Source organism: Vigna angularis, chromosome 8 (genome assembly GCF_016808095.1).
Source record: "Vigna angularis cultivar LongXiaoDou No.4 chromosome 8, ASM1680809v1, whole genome shotgun sequence".
NCBI classification, from domain to species: Eukaryota; Viridiplantae; Streptophyta; class Magnoliopsida; order Fabales; family Fabaceae; genus Vigna; species Vigna angularis.
In genome coordinates, this window is record NC_068977.1 from 33165678 (window position 1) to 33190416 (window position 24739).

Below are 24739 nucleotides of genomic sequence, written 5' to 3' on the forward strand. Positions count from 1 at the left end.
TCAATGTTGTCATATGTGGAAGGTCCCTCCATACCCTATCCACAAAATTCACAATAGCTAAATCTCTTATTTTGTAATCTATGCAAGGTCCCTCCATACCATCATTAAAAGATGGCATCTCATTGAAAACCTCTTCTTCAAGACATCTTATTTTCATTTGTAACTCCTCAAGTCGTTGTGCATGGTTATCAACTCTGGTCCTCAACACCCTTTGCTTTTCCACAACTCTAACAAACTCAAAATTGTCATCATTTGACTTAGGATTTGTCTCCCAACCAGAAGTTAGTGATTCCTTTATTTCGTCATTGTGTAATTGTTCTTCGGTCAAATTGCAATCCCACAATATCTTCAAAATAAAATACACTTTTACATTACCAACAAATCATATTAAGAAAATAACACGACAAATCTAACCAACATATCAAAAGAAATTGAATTACCTCAGTTCGTTCAAAACTTGATTTTATTCTTTTTCTTTTATCTTTAATTACAACCCAATCAAGAAATCGATGATAAATACACCTTCTACCAATATGATACAAACTTATGTGTTAAACAATGCACAACTGTAAAATTCATCACAACAATTAAAAATCTTTCCAAAAATATCAACATTTATTTTGTAAGAATTAAATAAATAAATGTAAAAACACACCTACAAAACTACTGCACAACCAGTTATGTGTATAACTTCGTGGTAAGTTTTGCAGTTGTATGTATCGGATGCTCGATTCAAACTACTAATTATCAAACTATGTACAACATCAATGAACAAAATATATACAACTAGAGTGATGTTGTACATAGTTTGATAATTAGTAGTTTGAATCGGACATCCGATAAATACAACCGCAAAACTTACAACGAAGTTTACACATAGATGGTTGTGCATTAGTTTTACAAGTGTGTTTTTACATTTATTTATTTAATTCTTATGAAATAAATATTGATATTTTTTTAAAGATTTGTAACTGTTGTGGTGAACTTTACAGTTGTGGGTTGAACACATAAGTTTGTATCATATTGGTGGAATGTGTATTTATCTTCGATTTCTTGATTGGGTTGTAATTAAAGATAAAAGGAAAAAAATAAAATCAAGTTTTGAACGAACTGAGGTAATTCCATTTCTTTTTATATGTTGGTTAAATTTGTCGTGTTATTTTCTTAATATGATTTGTTGATAATGTAAAATTGTATTTGATTTTGAAGATATTGTGGGATTGCAATTTGACTAAAGAACAATTACACAATGACAAAATAAAGGAATCACTAACTTTTGGTTGGGAGACAAATCCTAATGTGTAAGTTATGGTATGGAGATGGAGGGACCTTACATAAATGACAAAATAAGAGATTTAGCTATTGTGAATTTTATGGATGCGGGTATGGAGGGACCTTTCACAAATGACAACATTGATTGTGCAAGTGTTTACACCACCTACACTTCAGCGCTTTATAATGATGGTGATCAGTAAGTTATACACAGAACAATGGTTACATATATAAATTATATGATTTATAAATGTGTTTGAAATGAACATTATCATGAATTTGTTTTGTATATAGAGTGTTTGTGGAGGTGTCAAACAACATCTTGACCAGAGCAGACTTGCAATGCTAGTGACCTCGTGGAAAGATTGATAACATGGTAAGTTGTGTTATGAACCAAAACTTGTATAATAAGAACCATTTATGTGGGTGAATAAGTTTGATGAACTTTTGGTTTAGGTTATGTTGTTTGCCACTAGGATGATGATGTATAATCAATTGCACAAATCAGGAATTATTAGTCGGTGTTGTTTCAATCTATTTTTTGCGGTACGTTAATTATTAATTTTTATACCAATGTAATAAAATACATATGTTTGAAGTAATTTTATGGATGCAATTTTTGTAGACAATGGTTATTGAAAGAATGAAGATTCCCAAAAAAAAGCGACAACTATTGGAACCAACACATTACCATAATTTATTCCAACCTCAATGTTTTTCATTGAATCATTTGTTAACATCTGAATTTGCAAGTACATGTATTATAGGTTTGTCATAACATGTGTTGTTCAATGTATTGATGTTTGTGGTTGTGGTTTTTTAGTTGTTTGTGCCCATTGTTGGTGATGACCATTGGTGGTGCTATTATGTGAACTCTCAATCAAGGGAATTGTTCATTTTGGATTCTCTTGGTCATAAAAGGTGGTCGAGAAATGCTATTGACAAGGTTATGATAAGACAATTAGTGTTGTACTCTTGTTCTTTTAAGACAACTATCATTTTAGAGTACAAGCTTTACAATAATATTTAATGAGTTAAGTGTGTTTGAATTTTTTATTAAATTTAGTTTCTTTTTTAAATTTTAGTATAGTTTATTTAGTCTTTGAATTAATTTAATTATTTTAATAAGTTAATTTAACTTTTCAAAATTTTAAAATATTATAATGAATTGCTTTTGAAACTTTAAATAAATTTATATAAAATAAACTGCTACGAGGTAAAGATTGAATAATTAACTGCTACGAATTTTATTCCAACATAACATTAACTGCTACGAGGTATAAAATAAACCGCGAGAGAAAAAGGAAAAGAGTATGAAGGTGACTGAAGTGATCAGATTGAATAACACAACTCCTATATAAGAACAGATCCAACGTAACATTAACTGCTACGAGGTAATAATAACAAACAATGTTTCACCAGCTGTTACAAAATTCTACTGTTACATTTTCCTGTTTCTCTATCTTTATCTTCTATCTTTTTCTCATCCAAATACAATCTTTTCAAAAGAGTATAATTTCTGTTGGGTTAATTTTTTATTCAATTATGTACAAAAAGATTTTGTAATCACACAGTTGTAGCATGATATGTAAAAAACATTATCATGAAAGAATATTCATGATACAGCGGTTTATAATTGATAGTTAATATTCACTTTAAAAAATGGTTAAATCACTTGTTTGGTTCTATATTTATATGATTTTTTTAATCTATACCGGTAAAAGTTATAATTGATTTTTTAATATTTAAATTAACATCAGTTTGATTTCTTTGTCAACTGATACAAACCACTACGTTATCATACAATTTCGGAAAAGAGACTTAATTAAAAATTTTATGCAATATTTATGTATAGCCATCTTTCGAAAATTAAAAGATATTAAAAATAAAAGAAAGCTATGCACCTGCACGTTTTTTGTTACGTTTGATTTTACAATTTCCCCCCAATATAGATTCGTATTATATAACGTAGATGATATATGATTTTTAAATGTAAGTATGTTTGAAAATAGCTGAAGAGTGATATTTTATTATAGGTTTAATCATTCAGGAGATCTCATTTTTCGGCAAAAATCTCAATTTGATCCTGTTTTTTTTCGGCGTCTCAACTAGATCTTATTTTTATGAAAATTACAACAATTGGGTCTCTACCGTTAAATTGAGTCCAACGGCGTTAATGTATGGTGACATGGCTTGCTGATGTGGAATTTTTTTTTTTATTAAACATTCAACTGAACCACGTTATTACCCTTAACACATCATCATCTTCCACCTCCAAAAACCCTAACATTTCCCCTAATCCATCATCGGAGCACCAGCCACCTCAATGCCAACTCCAATCCCGCAAAGTCGAAACCGTGACCACCTGGTCTCCATGAACGCGGAACCCTTGCGCCTCGACATTGACGACCTCACCGGTACCGAAGCGAACCCTCTCTCCGTTGAGGACGCCGCCTCCCTTGCTGTCACCGTCTCTGACGACACCCTCTACATCGACGTTGACCCCGACCACTCGTTCCAAGCCTAAAGCTCTTCTTGATCAATTTCCAATCGAGGCTGGATGTGGAGCTACCCATGCTATCGAAATCGTTGTGGATGTGGATGTGGATGAACTGGACGGTGAGGGAATTCTCGAACGGAACAGGTATCCGAAGGGAGGGAGCGAGGAAGACATTGTAGCCGCTCCAGATGAAGGAGGCGAGGTCGGCGGCGAAGGCCTTGCTTGATTTGGGACGGCCGTGGACAGCGACGAGGGGCATTGTGTACGCTTCTAACACTTGCAAGTTTGCATCTTTATTTTCTGATTGATGTTATGGTTCTTTTTTGTGTATGTGTGTGTATTGGGTTTTTGGAGAAAAATTTATGTTTTGTACCATAAGAGGGATGATATTGGATTTTTGGTGCCTATAAGTTGCTTGATGTATATGGTAAGTATCCTTTTGGGTTATCTTGAAAATGTATCATTGAACTGATGATTGTTATATAGGGTCATGGATCTTGCAGATACCGTGTTTGGGAGGATGAGATTAAATTGCTTGATGGAAAAAACATTGTTCTTACCCAGCGAAGCAGGCAAATGAGTCTTCATGATTTTTGGGAGGAATGCCAAAATGATGAAACTGATGATGAGTTGGGAAGTGAACTCAGTGAAAGGATGAAAGTTACAGACTATTCTGAGGATCCCTTGGTTGTGCCAGACAAAGAAGATGGTGGTGCAGCATTAACTGTAGCAGATTCGAGTCGCAATGGTTTTCCAGATTTCATGATTGATGGTGATGGTGTGTTAGAAGAGATGGGTGATGTGTTATCCATTTCTTTGTTTTTAAAAAAAATACAAATATCCACGTCAATTAAAAAGTCAGTTCAGCATGCCACGTCAATCACATACTAACGCCGTTAGGTTCAATTTAACGACAAGGATCAAATTGTTGCAATTTTTATAAAAATAAGCTTCAATTGAGACGCCGAAAAAGAACATGACCAAATTGAGATTCTCACCGAAAAAAAGAGACCTCTTGAATGATTAAACATATAAAATATGGTATATGGAGATAGGATGTCAAAATACAAATATCTACTCGTAAAATACATTATAGATTGAAAAGCAACAATTTAACGAGTACGTATACACATAAATAAAGTGAACATAAACTTTTTACTCGTTTATTAATAAAACAAGCTCGCAGATACTAATAATTTGAAATTAATTAAAAATTATAGTATTATATCTAGTAAACTTTTTAAATTTGTTATTGACAATAAATTAATATTTTATTTACATTGAATTTAAAAAAATTATTAATCCAAAATTATAAAATTGGTAATCACCAGTAGCATACGTGACGACTTGGAAATAACCGATGTGGGACATAGACAGCTTTTATATTTGGATTAGAATTATGAATGACTAGGAAATGAGTCAGTGAAAAAGATACGCCGTACACTTGCAGATTAAGTTGGAGAATCATTGAACATGTTATATATTTAAAAGATAATTAATATATTGATTATTTTTATCTAATACTGCTTTATAGGTTAATGGCGTGTTTTAGGATATTTATATCAAAAAATACAATATATTAAAAAAATTAGTAGACCTTACGTTAAAAATAATTTTAAATATTTCAAGATTATTTATCTCCTTTTTGTTTAAATTTTTAGAAAGTAATAAATAGTTTTAATTTTTTAAGACAAATATCCCCTAACCAATTCTACTTATATATTTATCTATTTTAGATTTAATAGTACTTTTAACATCCAGATATAGTAATTAATTATGATATTTTACTCCAGAAATACGTATTTTTATTCCTAAATGTCTTCCATATTAAAACTGTGCAATTAATTTATCTATAAATTATTTTTTATTGACGTGATCTTCACTTGTCTTGGAATCACCCGATTACTATATTAATATTGCGAAGAGTCAATTAAAAATTCGATAATATAAAAAATTAATCAAACATTCAAAATATAAAAAAAGAAAATACAGTTAACGTAATTTGAAAACTAAAATCGTATCCATGACCATACCTAAAAGATGAAAAGTGCAACCAGCTTTATATTCGTGTCTCTGGAATATTAGATATTTTTTATTCAATTCAATGCTTTGTCAATAAATTAAGACGTGATAATATGTATTAAAATATCGACTAGCACTATGGAAAGTATAGCTGTCATACTTGTTACTTTGTTTGAAAGTAGAAGTGCCTATGGAGGAGAGTGGAGTTTTTTCTTGCTTGTTTGTTCCCACTTTAGTTTTCTTTTATAGTGTGATATATACTAAGTTATTTGCATTCCAACTTCGTCTATGTTTATGGGAGGATTGGAATATAAGGAATTTAGAAAAATGTTGGGATGAAATCTACCTAACAACGTATGCATTGTCACTTAGTGTAGATCGGAGATATCACTAAAAACAACAATGAATAAATTTATAAAATGATTGAGTAACATGTGATTTCTTTAGTTGACATGTTTTAAGGAATACTGGCGAGGTTAACGCAAGTTTGTGGTTGTTAATTTGAGTTGTAAACATATCATAAAAATGTGCAAAAACAAATTAATAAATTGGAACGAAGAGAATAATATTATTTTTAAGTTTGTCTTTTAAGAGTGATTAGGAAGAGATAATAATTTATTCTTCTATTTAAGGAAAATAGATCAACTTAAGGTAGGAATACCTTAACGTGGGTCTCTAATCGGTTGATTCTTTATTAAATGCTTTATCAATAAATTATAGCGAGCATGTGTATCAATATATAACCCTATTAAATGTTTTTATTCAATATAATTGAAATAAAACTATACAATGAAATGAAAGTAATAATTAATTAAGTTTTACCACAATAAATTGAATTTAAAACTACATGTTAAAATGAAATAATTGGCACTACACTCATTAAACTATAAAGAAATTTATGGAGATAAAATCAGAGAAATTAATAGAGTGAATTACAAATATCATTAATTAGGTGTACATTTTTAATAATTGATCCAGTAAGGACATTTCTTTAATAAATGGTTCCATCCTAAGGGAATCTTTATAGTCCTCGGGATCGCGCATTCTGCACGAGTCTCCAATTTTTTTTAGCAAATAGAAAACAAAAAGGCACAGAACAGAGGCGTAATTTCCTTACTCCTTCCTTGTCCGAACTTCTGCAATTTCCCCATTTCATCGTTTCTGTTTTAATTAAGTTCGATTCTCACTTTACCTATCTATTTATTGATTTTATTCTCGTCTCTATCTCCTCTGAAGTAGACTGAAATCAATCGGAAGGTTCTTCACAATGGCGTCTCAGAAGGCGATCGGTTTTGTCGGCGTTGATGAGTTCAGCTTGGAGATGGCGCATTCTGCGATTCGCCGTGGATACGGTGTGCGAGCTTTTGAGGTTAGCTTTCTTTGAACAGTCTCATATGAGCAGTCATACGAATAGGATCTATCACGCTAGAATCACAGCATACTCCACTTTTTTGCCGTAGGTGCAAATTAGGAATTAGGAATCTGATTGTGTGCTCTCGCATTTTGGTTTTCTCACGTCATGCAGTGACTTAGTATTGATCCGTTGAATGAAAATCCAACGGTTCAGTTTTGGATGCTGGTTACTAGTAAAATATAGGCCGTCATTTATATTCAACGGTTCGATTTACTTCTAGAAGAATGCGTGAAAAGTGAATTCATATAACAATATTTTTTTATAATATATAATTTATTTAGGTTCAATTAATCTTTTAATCCTCTAGCTTGCATAATTTCTTTTGTTTTTTACTCTCTGCTTTAGTTGTTGTCGTTATTCTTTCTGAAAGGGAAACGCCTGTACAACCATTATCATAACTTAAAGAAGATTTAAAATGCATTGATCATAGGGTAAAACTAATGCAAAATATCAGGATTCAGTGTATGATTAAAAATATTCAATTTGTTGCTGAGAAAAAAAATGTGTAGGTTAAACAATTTTTATTTAGTTCTTTTAATTTAATATTTTATTGATTCATATTTATTAAAATTATAAAATTAAAGTTAAAATATTAAATAATAAATGAAACCGGTATAATTTGTAATTTTAAATTTTGTTTAGCAGGATTTTTTGGGTTTTCTCTCTCTCTCTCTCTCTCTTTATAAACAAATTATTTCAATTTTTTAATTTTTTTCTTTAAATCTCAGCTGTTTATTCACAATTTATTTTTTTTCTTTAAATCTCAGATTTTATTCACAAAATTTATTTTCTTTCAGTATTTTCCTTTGACTTAAAAAATTTTCACTTATAGAATAAACTTATCGATAAACTACTTGATAAATGAAATATAAATTAAAAGAATATAATTACAGAAATTTATTATGTAAGTGAAGTTTGTGTTTTTACGAAGAAAATATATTATTATGAATTATATTTTTATTTTTTTTAAATAATTAAATTTTTTAGTTTTATATTTATCTTTTAAAGGTTGTATATACTTGATGATGTGATTTTTTAATTTGAAGTGTATAAAATTTTAAAAAAATCTACATAATACAAAAAAAAATATAATTGTCTCTATTGAAGTAAAATAGGTAATAATAAAACAAATTAAAAAATAGTAAAAAATACATTAAAATATAAGAAATAAAAATAAAATAAAATAATTGAATTAGCACAAGTTAAAAAATAAAGTACTTTAAAGTATTTATAAAAGTATTTAATTAACTTGTAAATGAGTCAAATAAATTAATAGTTAATTTTTCAGTATTATCAAACACAATTTTTAATATTCATCAATAAAAGAAATATTTTTCTCAAGTTAGCTTCTTAAGAAAATGATACATCATTAGAAAATATGCATTTTTTAATCTTATCCAAATGTCAAAGGTGTCCATAAGTGAAACAAATCCTCTTCTGAGGTATTGAGGTTATCCCTTCCTTGCACTGGCCTTGAAATGGTAACATTGTTCTTTGAGCCTTATCACGAGCTCAAGTTTGTTTAACAATTTCTTTTAAATGATCAATTTAATTTTCAAAAGTCTATGAAGATTTTAATTTAGTTATAAGCTAATTTAGGTGAAGTTTAAATTTATGTAACATGTAATTTGTTTTTTGTCTGTTATCATTAAATATAATTTAATCCATATATAAAGACTAATTTTTATCGTAATAATAATAATATTATTATTATGTAAAGGAGCTGTTTAGAAGGAGAAATGAACATACAAAAAGTAAGTTATTTTGAGGGAATTTTTATTTATTTATTAACATCTCAAAATTAATTTGAAAATTGTATGCAGAAGATTGGAAATTTAATCCAGCTTTTTTTTAAGAAATATTTTTTGACTTGAGAACTTTAGGCTGAACTTTTCCTTTTTTCCCTTTTTTAAGTTGAAAGACTTGTAATAAGATTTTGACTTAATTTAATTTTTATATTATATTTGTAATCACGGTCTATTGGTCTTATAAATCTCAAGTTTTAATTGCACCAATTGGTCTTTAAATATAATATTGCTGTGATTTTAATTCTTGGGATCATTCTCAAAACTTTACCAGTCTCGTTGGACTGGAATTCAGTTCTTTTGTCTGATTGAGAACTTATTTCTTGTCGAACTAGGAACCTGTGAGACGTCTGCTTCGGATGATACAAAATCAGTAAAAAAGAACCCAGTCAAACTACTAAAAATAGGTTTAACACATAATAATAATAAATTAAAAATTTATCGTTTTATCTTAAAAAACATAGAAAACAATTTGAAATACTGATTGTGTTTTTACTTTATATAAAACTATTATTCTTAATAAATATCAATATGTACATAATTTAAATTTTAATATGCACTCATTCTATTTAAACCTGCATATACATTTAAAAGATTAATATTATTTAATGTCTTTTTAATTAATATTCTTTTGTTAATATCTATTCGTTTGTTAAACTCTGAACCAAATGGTTTTGGTTGATTAGTCCGAGTTTAATAAGGTTGGTTTAATGTCCATAATATTTTTATATTTATAAAATTATTATATAATTAAAGTTTAGTTGTTGTCTACAGGATATAAAGGATATACTGGGGCAGTTAAGGAAAATTAATTTAGAACTTTTAGTTGAACACCCAACAACTTATTTTGCATAGGTGGCAGGGTAGTAATTTAAGTTATGTTTCCGTTTGGGTGTACTTAAAAATCTTTTTGTCCAAAAAATAAACAATTACCTTAGATTCTATCTTAGAATGACATTAAGTTGTCGAATCATATGAAAGCTGTTATCAACGGCATCAATAATACATTTTTATGAACATATATTGGCAATCCTTGTGAAAATATTTTCCTTCATGATAACCAATAAGTGCATATAGTCTTTAAACAAATAGAGAACTATAATTTTTTGTTGCTAAGAAGACCACTATAAATTTGAGAACAAATGAAAATATAATCTGTACTAAAAATATTCAAATTCTAACTTCCACTGGTTTGCCGCCAGGTTAACCGAACTAGTTCTCTTGACTCAAGGCATTGTGAATTTGATATCTTTCATTATTATTTCATATCTATTTACGTCGAATATCTTGTTTGATGTAAATTTATGTCTTTTGTATCTATGTTTGACTCTCATTTAATGTAAGTAATCGATGTAAAAACTTTAAAAAAAGTTTTTTTTATACTAGTGTAATGAATTTTCTATTATTTGAATTTTTTTGGAACTATTGTTTGCTTTTTAGTTTGTTAAACACCACTACTATGGGAGGTTGCATTTAATTCATACAATTGGAATATATTGTTCCATAGATAAATAATCCTGTCATTGAAGAAATCGTGAAGCTTGGAGGAGTGAGATGTTCAAGCCCATCGGAAGCTGGGAGAGGTAAATTTCAGCCATATGGTTGACTTTGACTATTTCATAAATTATATTTCTTTGCTCAAGTTTGTTGTAGTAAGTTCATAAATTAGTTATATGAAATGCGATATCATTCTAAATTCTAATTTTATAATTAATGTACTTCGGAAATCTTTAAAAATCAAACATTAGGCGTAATACCTTAAAATCCATAAATGTCATTTGAGAGACAGCACCTGTCATCAATTGCAAGCTAAAGTTTTCCGCCCTACGTTTAGCAGCCAGTTGCTCAATTACAGACAATGAAGCTAAAAGTCTTGTTACGTGGTAAATATATTCTTCAAGGAGGTGACAATATTAAGTAGGATAAATTAGTTGTATGTTACTTAAGTCATGACGTTCTTCCACCTAAAGGATTACTCTTTTGGCTGTCCTCTCCTCTGATAACATTTTGTGCTTTCCTTAAGAGTAAATGATCACATTAGTGCATGCGCACGAGAATTAAGAGTCTTAGCTTTCTGCATTGCTATCGACTCTTCTGATCCATGATATCAAATTCAAAAAGCATTCATCTTCGTCGAACTCCCTGCTTAGCATTTGAGAGCTAACAGAGTGTCCCCTCCCTTTCTACTGAGATGCACATGGGTTTTAGAAGCTCCCTACTGGATCACCGTTTTTCTAACTCAGCATCACGCATGACTGTTGAAGACAACTTGCAACTCTTGTCAAAGCGCGGCGAAGACCCTGCTGTTGGATTGTTAAGGCTGAACATTACTTCTTGGTCAAAAGGGTCCCTCCAGTGATGCACGTCCATCTCTCCCAAATCTATATGGAAGGCATGACTCTCATAAAGTAAGTGTGACTTGGAAGTACTATCTGGGATAATAAAGAGAAAAGAAACATCATATAAGGAAAAAAAGACCCGTAAGCCATAGGATCAAGGTTTAAGATGGAAGATACTTTTCATGATCTTTTATATAAATTTGTACATGGCTCGTTTGGTTGGTGTGGAATCTCTCCGTTTTCTTCCATTCTCAAGGTGGTCCGCGTGAAAATGTTATAATAGAGGTTTTGACATTCTAGCCTTCAACGTGACATGGGATGATCTTGGTTGTTAAAGGAGAGAGTTTGGACACGGAATTCGGTTATAATTTGCATTAGAGGACGTTGTATGTAATTGTCGAGGACATTTTCAATTAAAATAGATGTCCAGAGAATCATTTTCTAGGGAGCATTATTCTCATTATTTTTTGCGTGTTTTCCTTTCTCTGCTTGTTTTTCCGGTTTTGCAACTTTTTCTTAGATACTGCATTTATTGCATTCTTGTATTAAAAAAGGATATTTGGTTTTTAAACTTCCTTCTAGTGAACGTGTAATGGACACAAAATCTGCTTTGCCATATTCATGTTACTTCGAGTTCAACATTTATTTATTTTACATGACTTTTCAGTAAAGAACTAGTCATCATATAAAGAAAGATGATTATTAATGAATTATTATTAGTGTTATTGGTATGGTCATGATTTTCTCTCAAAGTATGATCAGTGGAATGACGTTGTCAGTCTAACTGTCCCTCGGTGTTATCTAGAACATGATTGTACAGTTTATGTAAATTACACTATTCCATGGTCTCCCTAATACATATATTTCTGTCCCACTTGCAGATGTAACAGCTCTAGTTATCCTAATATCTCACATAGATCAAACTAATGATCTCATTTTTGGAGATGAGGGTGCTTTGAAAGGTCTCCATGCAGCTTTTTGGCATTAAACAGGTTTTACGTACTAGGATTTTGTTTCATGTATTTTGGGTTATGCAGGTCTAAAACCAGATACTGTTCTTATTCTCCGTTCCACCTTATTACCATCATTTCTCCATAAACTGGAGAAGGATCTAGCAGGTAATACATGCCATGATAGTTTTGGCATTATAAGATTGTTGATTCTTTGTTAAAGGAGTCCAAACTTAACCATATTTATTTGTATATCGTGTAGAAATTCATGAGATTGCTTATGTTGTTGATGCATATGTCTCTTATGGGAGATCCGATGCTTTGAATGGAAAAGTCATCGTAAGATATTGTCTGACTATTTTGTATTAATAATTTATTGCTGGGTTGTAGAATAAAAATAAATTCCCTTCTCTAATTAGATACCTGGCCTGTATCTTGACTATTTTTTCTTGAATATTTAGATTGCATCATCTGGAAGACTAGATGCAATTGCACGTGCACATCATATTCTTACTGGTAAATTTTAGAGCTGTTGTTTTAAACAGTTTTTGAACTTGATATGCATTAAGAAAAGGGCCATTTGTTTTAGTTATATTTGAAGGTTAATTTATTGTTGCCTTTTGTTGACAGCAATGTGTGAAAAGCTCTTCACTTTTGAGGGTGAAATTGGTGGTGGCAGGTTTACTTCATTCTTGCTCTTTTAAAATCTAATCTTGCCATTACGTAAAATTCTTTAACTGGACCATTCCTTGTTTTTCTCCCTCTCCCATGAAGTGAAAATAATTAACTTAGATTATAATCCTAACATGTTGTATCCATCCAAACCAAGATTTACTATTATAGGTTGCTGTGTTCTTTGTATGTGTTAGATTTATTAAATTTTTCATCCTTTTCCTTTGCAGCAAGGTTAAAATGGTTAATGTGATGCTGGAAGGCATTCATTTCATCAATGCAGTGGAGGCTCTCTCTCTTGGTGCCAAAATTGGAATTCATCCTTGGATAATCTATGATATAATTTCCAATGCTGCAGGAAATTCATGGTATGTGTTTAACTGATGCCCCTCCTCCTCTATTGGAAGGTGGAAATAATTTCATTGATTTTGTAGGGCGTTCAAGAATTATTTACCCCTTTTGTTGAAGGGAGAGGTTAATCTTCAAATTCTGAACACTTTTATTAAGGAGTTGGTAAGATTAATGAAGATCTGAACAATTATATATTTAATTGTTTTTTTTTGTCATATTTGATGATTATATGATTACATCAAAATCAGAAGTAGTCTACCATGGTTTGATTAATAATACTTTTATCGTAGAAACCTCACAAATAAGAATTTTCCAAATGGAAACAATCCATTCAAATGGTTTCTTCTGGTAAAATTGTTTCTATTTGCCTCATCAGTAGAAAAATTTCAAATGGAAACTATCCATACAGATTGTTTCTTCGTTTATCCTTTCAATTCAGTGGATTTCATGTTGATTCTTGTCTTTGTTTGTTCCGATGTCTATCCTTTAAATTCAATTTCTAACTTTTTAAATATTAAGAAGCACATTTGATATTTAAGGACAAATTTGAAAATCTGTAAAAAGAAACAACATATAGGTTACAGTTTACATGTATTAAACACATAAACTTTAAACACCGTACAGCTTCTACAAATTTACTACAGATTATATATAATCTTGTGATACAAAAGGTGATTAATTGCTGTCAGAGACGTAAGCCATTCCTGAACCTCCCCAACCTGTAGCTTAAGCTTTTGAAGTGATCGGTTGACATGATATTAGAGCCTTGAAAACCAAAATTTAAGGAGTTTGATTTTAAGCACCTATAATTAAATTATAGTTTCAGCTCAAGGTTTGAGTTTGTCATTGTTATGTCCTCCAACACAAACAAGCTCTTCTATGAAATGATGTCCTAGAGATATAAAGGACTTTATGGGCCCACTTAATTGCCTTATCCCTTGCTTTTTTAGGAGTTAATGCTTTGAATTTCTATTTCATATCCATAAATGAAGTCACTTTTCTTTTGTTGAGTCACCTTATATTACATGACTCTTGTTTTCAAAATTGTCATTTTTCTTGTCTTGCAGCAACTTTGTGCGTGTGTAAAAGCACTGTTATGTTATTCATTTTTTTTTTGCTTTCGTTGTTGTTATTCTTTTGCAAACACTATAATGATATTAAAATTTGCTTAAATGTTCAAGGAAACCATTTTGAATATGTCCAAGTCACTTACTTTTCCGCTTCCAATTTTGGCTGCTACTCATCTACAACTTATTCACGGTACAAAACTGGTAAACTAAACATCCCTCATAAAAATTAAAAACTCATTTCCAGCTTACATAGTTTGGAAAATTATTTTTTCAGGGGCTTCACTTGTTGATAGTGGAGAAGATGTTACAGTATTGACCAAGGTTATTGATGAACATCTGTTTGAGAAGTTTCAATCAGAAGTTGATTTTTTATTTAGAATCCGTAGTGTCCTCTCTTAACATCTATGATGGACGGATACATTATGTATCTGATACCATTATAGGGGCACTTCTAAGGTTAAGCATTTTTTCTTCATCTTAATGACAGGTTTGGGAAAAGGTTTACGGGGTTAAAATTTTAGATGCTGCAAATGCTGATGCGTATAACCCAGAGCAACTGGCATCTAAATTTACTACTGATTCTAAGAGTGTGAGAAGGATTGGTTTTATCGGCCTTGGAGCTATGGGATTTGGCATGGCAACTCATTTACTGAGTTCAGAATTCTGCGTTGTTGGTTATGACGTAATTTCTCACTCTTAAATCTTAAGTTGTATTGCATTTAACTAAAAAATTTGCTAGGAGACTTGACGTTAGTATCTTAATTGTGAGTTGGTTGACGAAAGTTAATACAAATGTTGGTTTTGCATTATCAATAGCATTGGTGCCTGGAAGTAGATTTTTGTATCAGAAACTAGAAAATCAAGAGTCAGGTCCAACTATAATATCTAAAAGCACTTGAAAACCTTTTTTTGAATGTTTGAAGTTGACTTTTATTTGTATAAATTTTGTTATGGAAAATAACGAGTACCGTTTTGTTTTAATAATTTTAAAAAAAAACAACAAACGCTGCTTGTTTGACTAAAGTGGCTTGACTTATTCGATTAAAAATTAGAATGATGGATTACATTGCATGATTGGGTTTTTTTTTTCACTTCTGTATTATTTACATGTAGAATGTGTTGTATATCTGTTTATGACGTAGAATGTGTTGTATATCTGTTTATGACGTAGAATGTGTTGTATATCTGTTTATGACGTAGAATGTGGGTGTTTGTATATTCATGCAAAGATCAAACTATTACTTTAATATCATGGAAGAAAAAGTTATATGATCACCATAAGCATCTTTTCAATTTTTCATTTTCTAGGTGTATAAACCAACCCTAAAACGATTCACAAATGCTGGTGGCCTGATTGGAAATTCTCCAGCTGAAGTGAGCAAAGGTAAATTGCTATATACTACGTACCCATAAATAAAATGATACATAAAAAGCCGAAACAGTGGTAGTGTAGTGAATAATAATAAGATGAATAAAATATTGCCTTTTTATTCTGTGAACCCTACCCCTACTCCTACCCCTAACCCTAATCCTAACCCCTATTAAGTTTATGAGGTTCCCTACAATCCCCTTATTAAGTTTATGAGGTCCTTCTATTTATATACTAGTTATTTTACTGATTTTTAACTAATCTGGGACTTCATACTCACATTTTATCATACTAATCTCCCCCTAAAAAGGTCTATGGGCCTTTCAACTTACATATTATTCATCTTACTCAATATTTTACGAGATGTGGGGCTTCAGACTTAGACTTAGTAAATCCTAACAATCTCCTCCTCAATTGATTTTTTAGTCCTTTTTACTTATGTACTAATCTTCTTACTCGTTGTGGGAGTTCAAATTCCTAAAAAGGTCTATGGGGCTTTCAGCTTACATATTATTCATCTTAGTCAATATTTTACCAGATGTGCTAGGATTCTGAGTCTTTCTACTTATATTTGCCATCTTAATCAGTTTTACCATGAAGCCCCCCTAACCTTAAACCCTTCTCCTTACATACTTTTCATATTATTCAATTTTACCCGATGTGGTTCCAAACTCGTATTTAATACTAACAATATACCCATCAATGTGTTTACGGATCTTTTGTACTTATGTATAAGTGATCTTATCATTATTTCCTATGTGGGACATTGGACACACATGAAATCCTAATAATCTCCCTACATTTGATGTTTACTCATTTTTATCCTTCAACAAAACCCTAACCCTAACAACCATTTTCCAATAACTCCTTTAATGTACTTATTATACGAATGACTGCATTTCAATGATCTTCACATAAGGAATTAAGAAATTGGCTTACCACACTGACTGCAAAAGAAATGGTAGGATGAGTAAATGTAAAATAATTCAATTTTCCAACTAGTCTTCTATATTGTTTGGGGTCTAACATAGGTACCCCTTGATTTGGTAGAATTTTAGTATTAGGATCCAATACATATTTCCTTTGAGATATAATAATACCATCATTGGATTGTGCCACCTCAATATACCATGTTGAACATAGTGAAAAATAGGTTTGGGATTAATCTCTCTTGTATAGATAACACACAGGATATTGTATTTATAATAAAGAAAATATGGGTTAAGCCTAAAATATAAAAAATAATAACAAAGTAACTAAAGATAAAAGTAAAAGATAAAGACAAGATATCAAGATAAAATATCTAATAATCTAATATATTTAACAATAAATGCAACTTTAGTAGTTTAGATATTAGAACTAAGCATTGATGTCAGCTCTTACAACACCGAATGATATGTTCTGGCGTAATCAGTTCTACTTATAAGCAGAAGGATATATTCAACCCATTTATTTATTTTTTCTTCATATGCTATGTTTTCGTTATATAGGATAACTTGCTATTCCTAAACCAGGAAGTCATTCACTTATTTTTACTCACAGATGTTGAAGTTCTCATAATTATGGTCACAAATGAATCGCAAGCAGAAAATGTTTTATTTGGAGAAAATGGAGCAGTTTCAGGTGCATATAATATCTTTAACACCCCTATTAAGATGTCTTTTTAACTGTACTGATATATTTTCTGTAATATGTAGCTCTTACACCTGGAGCATCTATCATTCTTTCTTCCACGGTTTCCCCTGCATACGTGAGTCAGTTGGAGCATAGATTGCAAAGTATGTTACTTCTCCAGTGATATGGTTATTTAATATGTATTTAGTATCTGAATTTCTTTCTTCATTTCCTTTTCTATGCAAATGCACACTGAACTTTGGACTAGTGAATTTTTTACTTTCATAAGGACAAAGCTGATATATTGTATGTAGGGTAGGAGCTGTTCTCCAATTAAATGTGGAGTTCATAGTGCATTTAATAAAAGGTAAATTTTCAAGATGAAATTCCAAACATAGTTGGAGAACAACACCTATCGTAATACATAAGTTTTGTACATTTTATAATATGGGATAATTTTTAAGAAAATGAATCAGGTGCCATACAAATATCAGGAAAAATAGATCACCAAGTTGGATAGCCGAGTTAAAAATTTCAAAAATAATCAATCTAAGGAAATCTCGCATAGGTTATTAATTGGATAAAAGTTTCTAGACAAGCAAGAGACATGATGAAATTCTGTTTTAAAAATCTTCAAAGGATAAAATTCACTTCAACCTTATTGATGTCATCATTTCAACCTTATTTAGTAAGTGTCAGAAGATTTGTCAGTAGTCAAAACACAGGATGAACAGACAGAGTATTGTTGCATAGTAACTGTCCCTTGAAGATATCTCAGAGTTATTTATGTAGCAACTCAGTGGGAGACTAAAGGTTGAGCTGTGGACTGACACATCATGTTCACTACATTTCCAAAAATGGGGTAGCAGGCACAACCAAAAATACCTTTAGAAAATCAAAATCAGGAACCTTTTTGTATTGAACTTGGTGAGCTGTAGGAAAATTATGATAACTTGATGGAATTCTGTTGATAAGATACACAACTGTTTGAAGTTCATGATCTGAAAAATGCATAGGAAGAGATGATTGAGATTGTTAGATGTTAAGATGTGTGTTTCTGTTATTTGGGCTTAGTCTATTCTGTATTAAGGGCATTGGCCCATATCTTACAATATAAATAAACTACCCTATGTGTAGTCTAAACACATAAGGGGATATTTTCTCCCAATCTTCTTTATTTCTCATATGGTATCTAGAGCACAGGAATAGTTCCAGTCAACTTCACGGTCTCCGGCACCCATCACTGCTGCTGTTGTCGCGTCGCCGCCGCCGCCGTCGCCGGAGCACCAGAATCGACCGGCGACCACACCATCGGAAGCGTCTCGGCCGGGCGACCACCGTCGCACGAAAATCGCCGCGATCGGAGCTCTCACGTGCCTCCACGCGCCGCCGCAAGAGTCGTCGCTGCCGCCGCTGCCGCCGCGCGTGCCGGCGCGTCGCCGGAGCTTTCCGCCGCCGATCAGCACCGCCGTGATCGCCTCCTCGCCCTCTTTCTGGATCTGTGGTCGTTGCGTCAATCGGAGCACTTTGAATTTTTAGGGTTTCTCCCTCTCCATGGCGTCTTCCTCGTCTACAAACACCTCTATTGGTGGCTCATCTTCTGATCCCTCAATATATACTAATTATGTGAATGTACACTTGTCCATTGACAAGTTAGATGGCACAAATTATGCAACCTGGACGTCCGACATCAAACTTTGGTTGAAGAGTCAGGGGTACTTAGATCATCTTACTCAAAATGTGACTACTGCTCTCATAGATGACACTTCCCGCTGGATGAAAATTGATGCTCAGTTATGCATTGTTATAAAGTCCACCATTCACTCCTCACTGAAACAAATGTTTCGATCCTATGAGACATGTTCAGAAGTATGGGCACAAGCAAAGTTGTTATACACAAATGACACTCAGCGTCTTTATGGTGTTTGTCAGGACCTATTAACTGTTATTGGTCCGCGCAATCCTGGTCCCATGGCAGAATATTTGGGTAAAATTCATGCCCTTCTTCATGACTTTAATGATATATTACCTCCTGCTTCCACTCCTGCTGAAGAATTGGAACAACGATCAAAGTTCTTCATGTTGTTGGCATTATACGGACTCTCTGATGATGTTTCTCATGTCCGTGATCAGATTTTGGGTTCTCCTGTCATACCCAACTTTACTTCTACTTGTTCTGCTCTTTTGCGTATACCGAGCAAACCCGTCACTGAGACATCTCCTCGTACTGATGATTCCTCTGTTATGGCTGCTCAACGTGATGATCGAAGTCGGTCTCGCAAGCCAAGTAAAGGACGTCCAAAATGTGACCATTGTGGCAAGTTAGGCCACAAGATTGATAGATGTTATGCTCTCCATGGACGTCCTCCTCGACCTGTAGCAGTGGCAAATTCTGATCCACCTCCCCGATCACCGTCTGCAGACCATCCTACTTCATCTAATATCGTAGACAAACCTGCAATCTTTAACGAATTTCTCAGATGGTATGAGGATCATCAGCACTCTGGTTCCACTACATCTGCATCTGTTGCACGTACAGGTACACCTTTTGTTGGTCTAACTCACTCCCTTGGACCTTGGGTCCTTGACTCAGGCGCCACCGATCATATCACTGGTAACAAGTCCTTGTTTTCTTCCTTGTCATGTCCGGCTAATTTACCCTCGGTAACAATGGCTGATGGGTCTAGAGTCTCATCTCATGGTATTGGTACTGTTAATATTTTTCCATCCATATCCATTGATCATGTACTTTATGTCCCTGGGTCTCCCTTCAACTTATTGTCCATTAGTCGTTTAACTCGTACTCTTAATTGTGTTATTTCCTTTACTAAAGATTCTGTTTGGTTGCAGGACCGGAGTTCGAAACACATGATTGGCACAGGATGTGAGTCTCATGGCCTTTATCATCTCCGCCCTTCTCCACATGTTGGCGTAGTCATGGAGTCACCATCCCTTCTTCATGCTCAGTTCGGTCATCCTAGTCTTGCCAAACTACAACAACTTGTCCCGAGGTTGTCCACATTATCAAGTTTGTCGTGTGAGTCTTGTCAGTTAGGGAAGCATACTCGTAGTTCCTTTCCTCGTAGTGTCTCACAACGGGCGTCGTCCCCCTTTTCATTGGTTCATTCTGACATTTGGGGACCTAGTCGTGTTAAGTCCATTTTAGGTTTTCAGTATTTTGTTACCTTTATTGATGACTATTCCATATGTACTTGGTTGTTTTTAATGAAGAATCGTTCTGAGTTGTTTTCTATTTTTCAATCTTTTTTCAATGAAATAAAAACACAGTTTGGGGTGTCTATTCGAAATTTACGTAGTGATAATGGCCGTGAATACCTTTCTCAACCGTTTAAACAGTTTATGGCTTCTCATGGCATTCTTCACCAAACCTCATGTGCTTATACCCCTCAACAAAATGGGGTGGCTGAGCGTAAGAATAGACACCTTATTGAAACAACTCGTACACTTCTTATTCATGGTCAAGTACCCTCACGTTTTTGGGGTGATGCAGTTCTCACAGCATGTTATCTTATCAACTGCATGCCATCTTCCGTCCTAGATAACAAAATCCCTCATTCTATCTTATTTCCTCAAGACCCTCTGCATCCATTACCTCTTCGAGTTTTTGGGTCTACATGTTTTGTTCATGATTTTAGTCCTGGTCTTGATAAGTTATCTCCTAGGTCTCACAAATGTGTCTTCTTAGGATTTCCACGGTCACAAAAGGGCTATAAGTGTTTTTCCCCTTCCCTCAATCGTCATTTTATCTCTGCTGATGTCACTTTTGATGAGTCTTCTTTTTACTTTTCACATCTATCTTCTAGTTCTGTACCTCTCCCTGTTACTGTTGATATTCCTCTTATCTGTGATCCTCCTGGTGATGCTCCACCCATTTTGTCTTCTCCTTCTTTAGACTCTCATTCACCACAGGATCATCCTTCACCTCCACCCCTTCAGGTTTATAGTCGCCGTAATTGTCTCCCTCATGACTCACTTCCGGTGCCGCCTCATGTGTCTCCTCCGGCTCCAGCAACTGAGTCTGACTTGCCTATTGCCCTCCGTAAAGGTATACGCTCTACCCGTAACCCTTCCCCCCATTATACTGTTCTTAATTACCACAGATTATCTCCATCTTTTTATACTTGTCTCTCATCCATTTCTTCTGTGTCAATTCCCAAATCTGTGGGTGATGCCTTAACTCATCCTGGTTGGCGTCAAGCTATGATGGATGAATTAAGTGCTTTACAGGAAAGTGGAACTTGGGAGCTTGTCCAATTACCATCTGGAAAGTCTGTTGTTGGTTGCAGGTGGGTGTATGCTATCAAGGTTGGTCCTGATGGCACAATTGATCGTTTGAAAGCTCGACTGGTTGCCAAAGGCTACACACAGATTTTTGGTTTGGATTATGGTGATACTTTTTCTCCAGTGGCAAAAATGACCTCTGTTCGCCTTTTCATTGCCATGGCCGCTCTTCGACAATGGCCTCTTTACCAACTTGATGTCAAAAATGCTTTTCTCAATGGTGATTTGCAGGAAGAAATTTATATGGAGCAACCGCCTGGCTTTGTTGCTCAGGGGGAGTCATCTGGATTGGTATGTCGTCTTCGCAAATCCTTGTATGGCCTAAAACAGTCTCCTCGGGCCTGGTTTGGTAAATTCAGTTGTGTTGTTCAACAATTTGGTATGTCTCGCAGTGAAGCGGATCATTCAGTGTTCTATCGCCACTCGAGTGCTGGATGTATCTATTTAATAGTGTATGTCGATGATATTGTTCTCACAGGAAGCGACTATCTTGGCATCTCTCAGATGAAACAACACCTTTGTCATCATTTTCAAACCAAAGATCTTGGCAAATTCCGGTACTTTTTGGGTATTGAAGTAGCACAATCCAATGATGGTATTGTCATATCTCAGAGGAAGTATGCGTTAGACATCTTGGAGGAAACAGGGTTAATGAACTGTAAATCTGTTGAGACACCTATGGACCCTAACATCAAACTCCTACCAAATCAGGGGGAGCCTTTCTCAGATCCTGAACGGTACAGAAGACTAGTTGGTAAATTAAACTATCTTACTGTTACGCGTCCTGACATTTCCTTCGCAGTTAGTGTGGTGAGTCAATTTCTAAACTCCCCATGTGAAGACCATTGGGATGCAGTTGTTCGTATACTGAAGTATATTAAAAGATCACCTGGAAAAGGTTTGCTATATGGCCCTAACAACGATACAAAGATCGTTTGCTATTCAGATGCTGATTGGGCTGGTTCCCCTTCTGATAGGAGGTCTACTTCTGGATATTGTGTCTCTATTGGTAGCAACTTGATATCTTGGAAAAGTAAGAAGCAAAGTGTTGTGGCAAGGTCGAGTGCAGAAGCAGAATATAGAGCTATGGCATCAGCTACTTGCGAGCTTGTGTGGCTTAAACAATTGCTTAGTGAATTGAAATTTGGAGATGTCACTCACATGATACTTATATGTGATAATCAAGCTGCTCTCCATATTAGCTCTAATCCTGTCTTCCATGAGACAACCAAACACATTGAAGTTGATTGTCATTTCATTCGAGAAAAAATCATATCCGGAGATATCAAGACTGAGTTTGTTAACTCAAGCAACCAGTTGGCAGACATATTCACTAAGTCCTTACGAGGACCTAGAATTGATTATCTTTGTAACAAGCTTGGAACATATGATTTATATGCTCCAGCTTGAGGGGGAGTGTTAGATGTTAAGATGTGTGTTTCTGTTATTTGGGCTTAGTCTATTCTGTATTAAGGGCATTGGCCCATATCTTACAATATAAATAAACTACCCTATGTGTAGTCTAAACACATAAGGGGATATTTTCTCCCAATCTTCTTTATTTCTCATAGAGATAATAGAGCCAATCCCATTTCCACAATATACCTTGTGAGTATGCGGGCATATAAATCTAAGTTGCACACCCAAGGTATTTAGATATTGTGTGAAAGGACGAAACACAATCAGACTGCAAGACTTCTATTTTGGTATTAAACTGAACTATGGCCTTAAACTGTTTTAAAATAGTGAGGGTCTCAGATTTGGTTTTAAGAAAATAGTTTAAGATAAAATGACTAAAAGCATCGATAAGGACAAATAATAAGTATAATCCTTAGAAGATTGTATGGGTGCTGGACCCCACTGATCAGAAAAAATAAGTTCAAGAGTATAATAAATTGTAGAGAGGTGAGAAGATAGCCTAATTTTCCTATACAACAGGTAGCACAAAAGTCAATGTCATTTTTGTTTGAAACTCGAATAGAGACAAGGAAGTAATACTGGAAGTCTTTACAGACTAAAGAGCTACTATAAGAAGTATGAAAGATAGTGGGAAGGGAGGTGCTGTTTGGAGTAGCTTGTGAAAGCATATAAGGGTAAGTATAGAGTTCATCACGCAACAATACTCTGTCTGTTCATCCTGAGTTAAGATGAAGACATGACTGGAATTGTAGGAAGAAAATAAAATAGAACCAGTAGATTTAATAGGAAGACCTTGACAATTATCCAATAATACTTTATATCAGGAGGGTTTGCTGTCACATGATGTGAAGCACCAAAATCAACATACCAACTCTGAGATTGTTGCTGAGGAGTAATGTTAGCTAAAGTGGATTGTGGTGAGGGAATGGTAGAGGAGGAGTCTGCATAATGTACTGGTAAGGATTTTGGGTAGGAGGATATGATGACGGCTGATATTGTAGTGGATAGTAAGGTTGATATGTGGCAAATGTAACAGAAACAATTTTTCTAATGTGGCAAATGTCATTCAGTTTTACAAAAACAGAGGTTCTGTTCAATTACTCTATTAGTAACCATCGACATGATAATAATGCAGATGAAGGTAAGAATTTGAAGTTGGTGGATGCCCCGGTTTCTGGAGGTGTTCAGAGGGCCTCATTGGGAACACTTACGGTGTGAAATACATCCGTCTTTTATCGGAACTTCGTTTTAGATTTTATGTACCAAGACACTGATGTAATGAATAATCCTCAGATAATGGCTTCAGGAACTGATGATGCCCTTAAGAGTGCTGGTCAGGTCTTAGCAGGTAAAACGAACTGATAATAGAAGTGAAAATTGCTAATTCTAATTCTGGATTTAAAGTTATTTCAGAAATAATTTTCTAGTTAATTTATGTTTCTTTGAAATCAGCCTTGAGCGAGAAGCTTTATATCATCAAAGGTGGTTGTGGTTCTGGAAGGTATTTATTAATTTACCAATCACTATTAATTCATTTTTTTCCTTTGATTAATACTGATACTTGTTTCTTTTTTGCATGAAACAGGTAATGCAATGTTAATTCTGACACTGAAATCCACTAAATGTAGTATCATCAATTC

At 33.5% G+C, this 24739-nt stretch overlaps 1 protein-coding gene across 5 annotated transcripts in view; it reads left to right on the forward strand.

Annotated features, from left to right (window-relative positions):
* The first annotated feature begins 6785 nt into the window (after positions 1–6785).
* The window catches only part of LOC108345567 (uncharacterized), a 39533-nt gene continuing 21579 nt past the window's right edge, over positions 6786–24739 (forward strand). The window contains exons 1-19 of one of the 5 annotated variants that reach the window (XM_017584169.2): positions 6786–6898; positions 7031–7163; positions 10521–10596; positions 12234–12314; positions 12390–12470; positions 12565–12641; positions 12764–12818; positions 12933–12981; positions 13205–13342; positions 13409–13487; positions 14507–14585; positions 14670–14716; positions 14883–15077; positions 15704–15779; positions 17307–17387; positions 17462–17542; positions 24235–24311; positions 24393–24447; positions 24552–24600. In XM_017584169.2, the coding sequence (XP_017439658.1) occupies positions 7062–7163; positions 10521–10596; positions 12234–12314; positions 12390–12470; positions 12565–12641; positions 12764–12818; positions 12933–12981; positions 13205–13342; positions 13409–13487; positions 14507–14585; positions 14670–14716; positions 14883–15077; positions 15704–15779; positions 17307–17387; positions 17462–17542; positions 24235–24311; positions 24393–24447; positions 24552–24600 (1478 nt within the window). In that variant the 5' untranslated portion in view covers positions 6786–6898; positions 7031–7061. Of the gene's footprint in view, positions 6899–7030; positions 7164–10520; positions 10597–12233; positions 12315–12389; positions 12471–12564; positions 12642–12763; positions 12819–12932; positions 12982–13204; positions 13343–13408; positions 13488–14111; positions 14116–14505; positions 14597–14669; positions 14717–14882; positions 15078–15703; positions 15780–17306; positions 17388–17461; positions 17543–24234; positions 24312–24392; positions 24448–24551; positions 24601–24739 lie in introns of those variants that run through there. The other 4 variants (XM_017584170.2, XM_052866776.1, XM_052866777.1 and 1 more) reach the window with 4 other exon arrangements.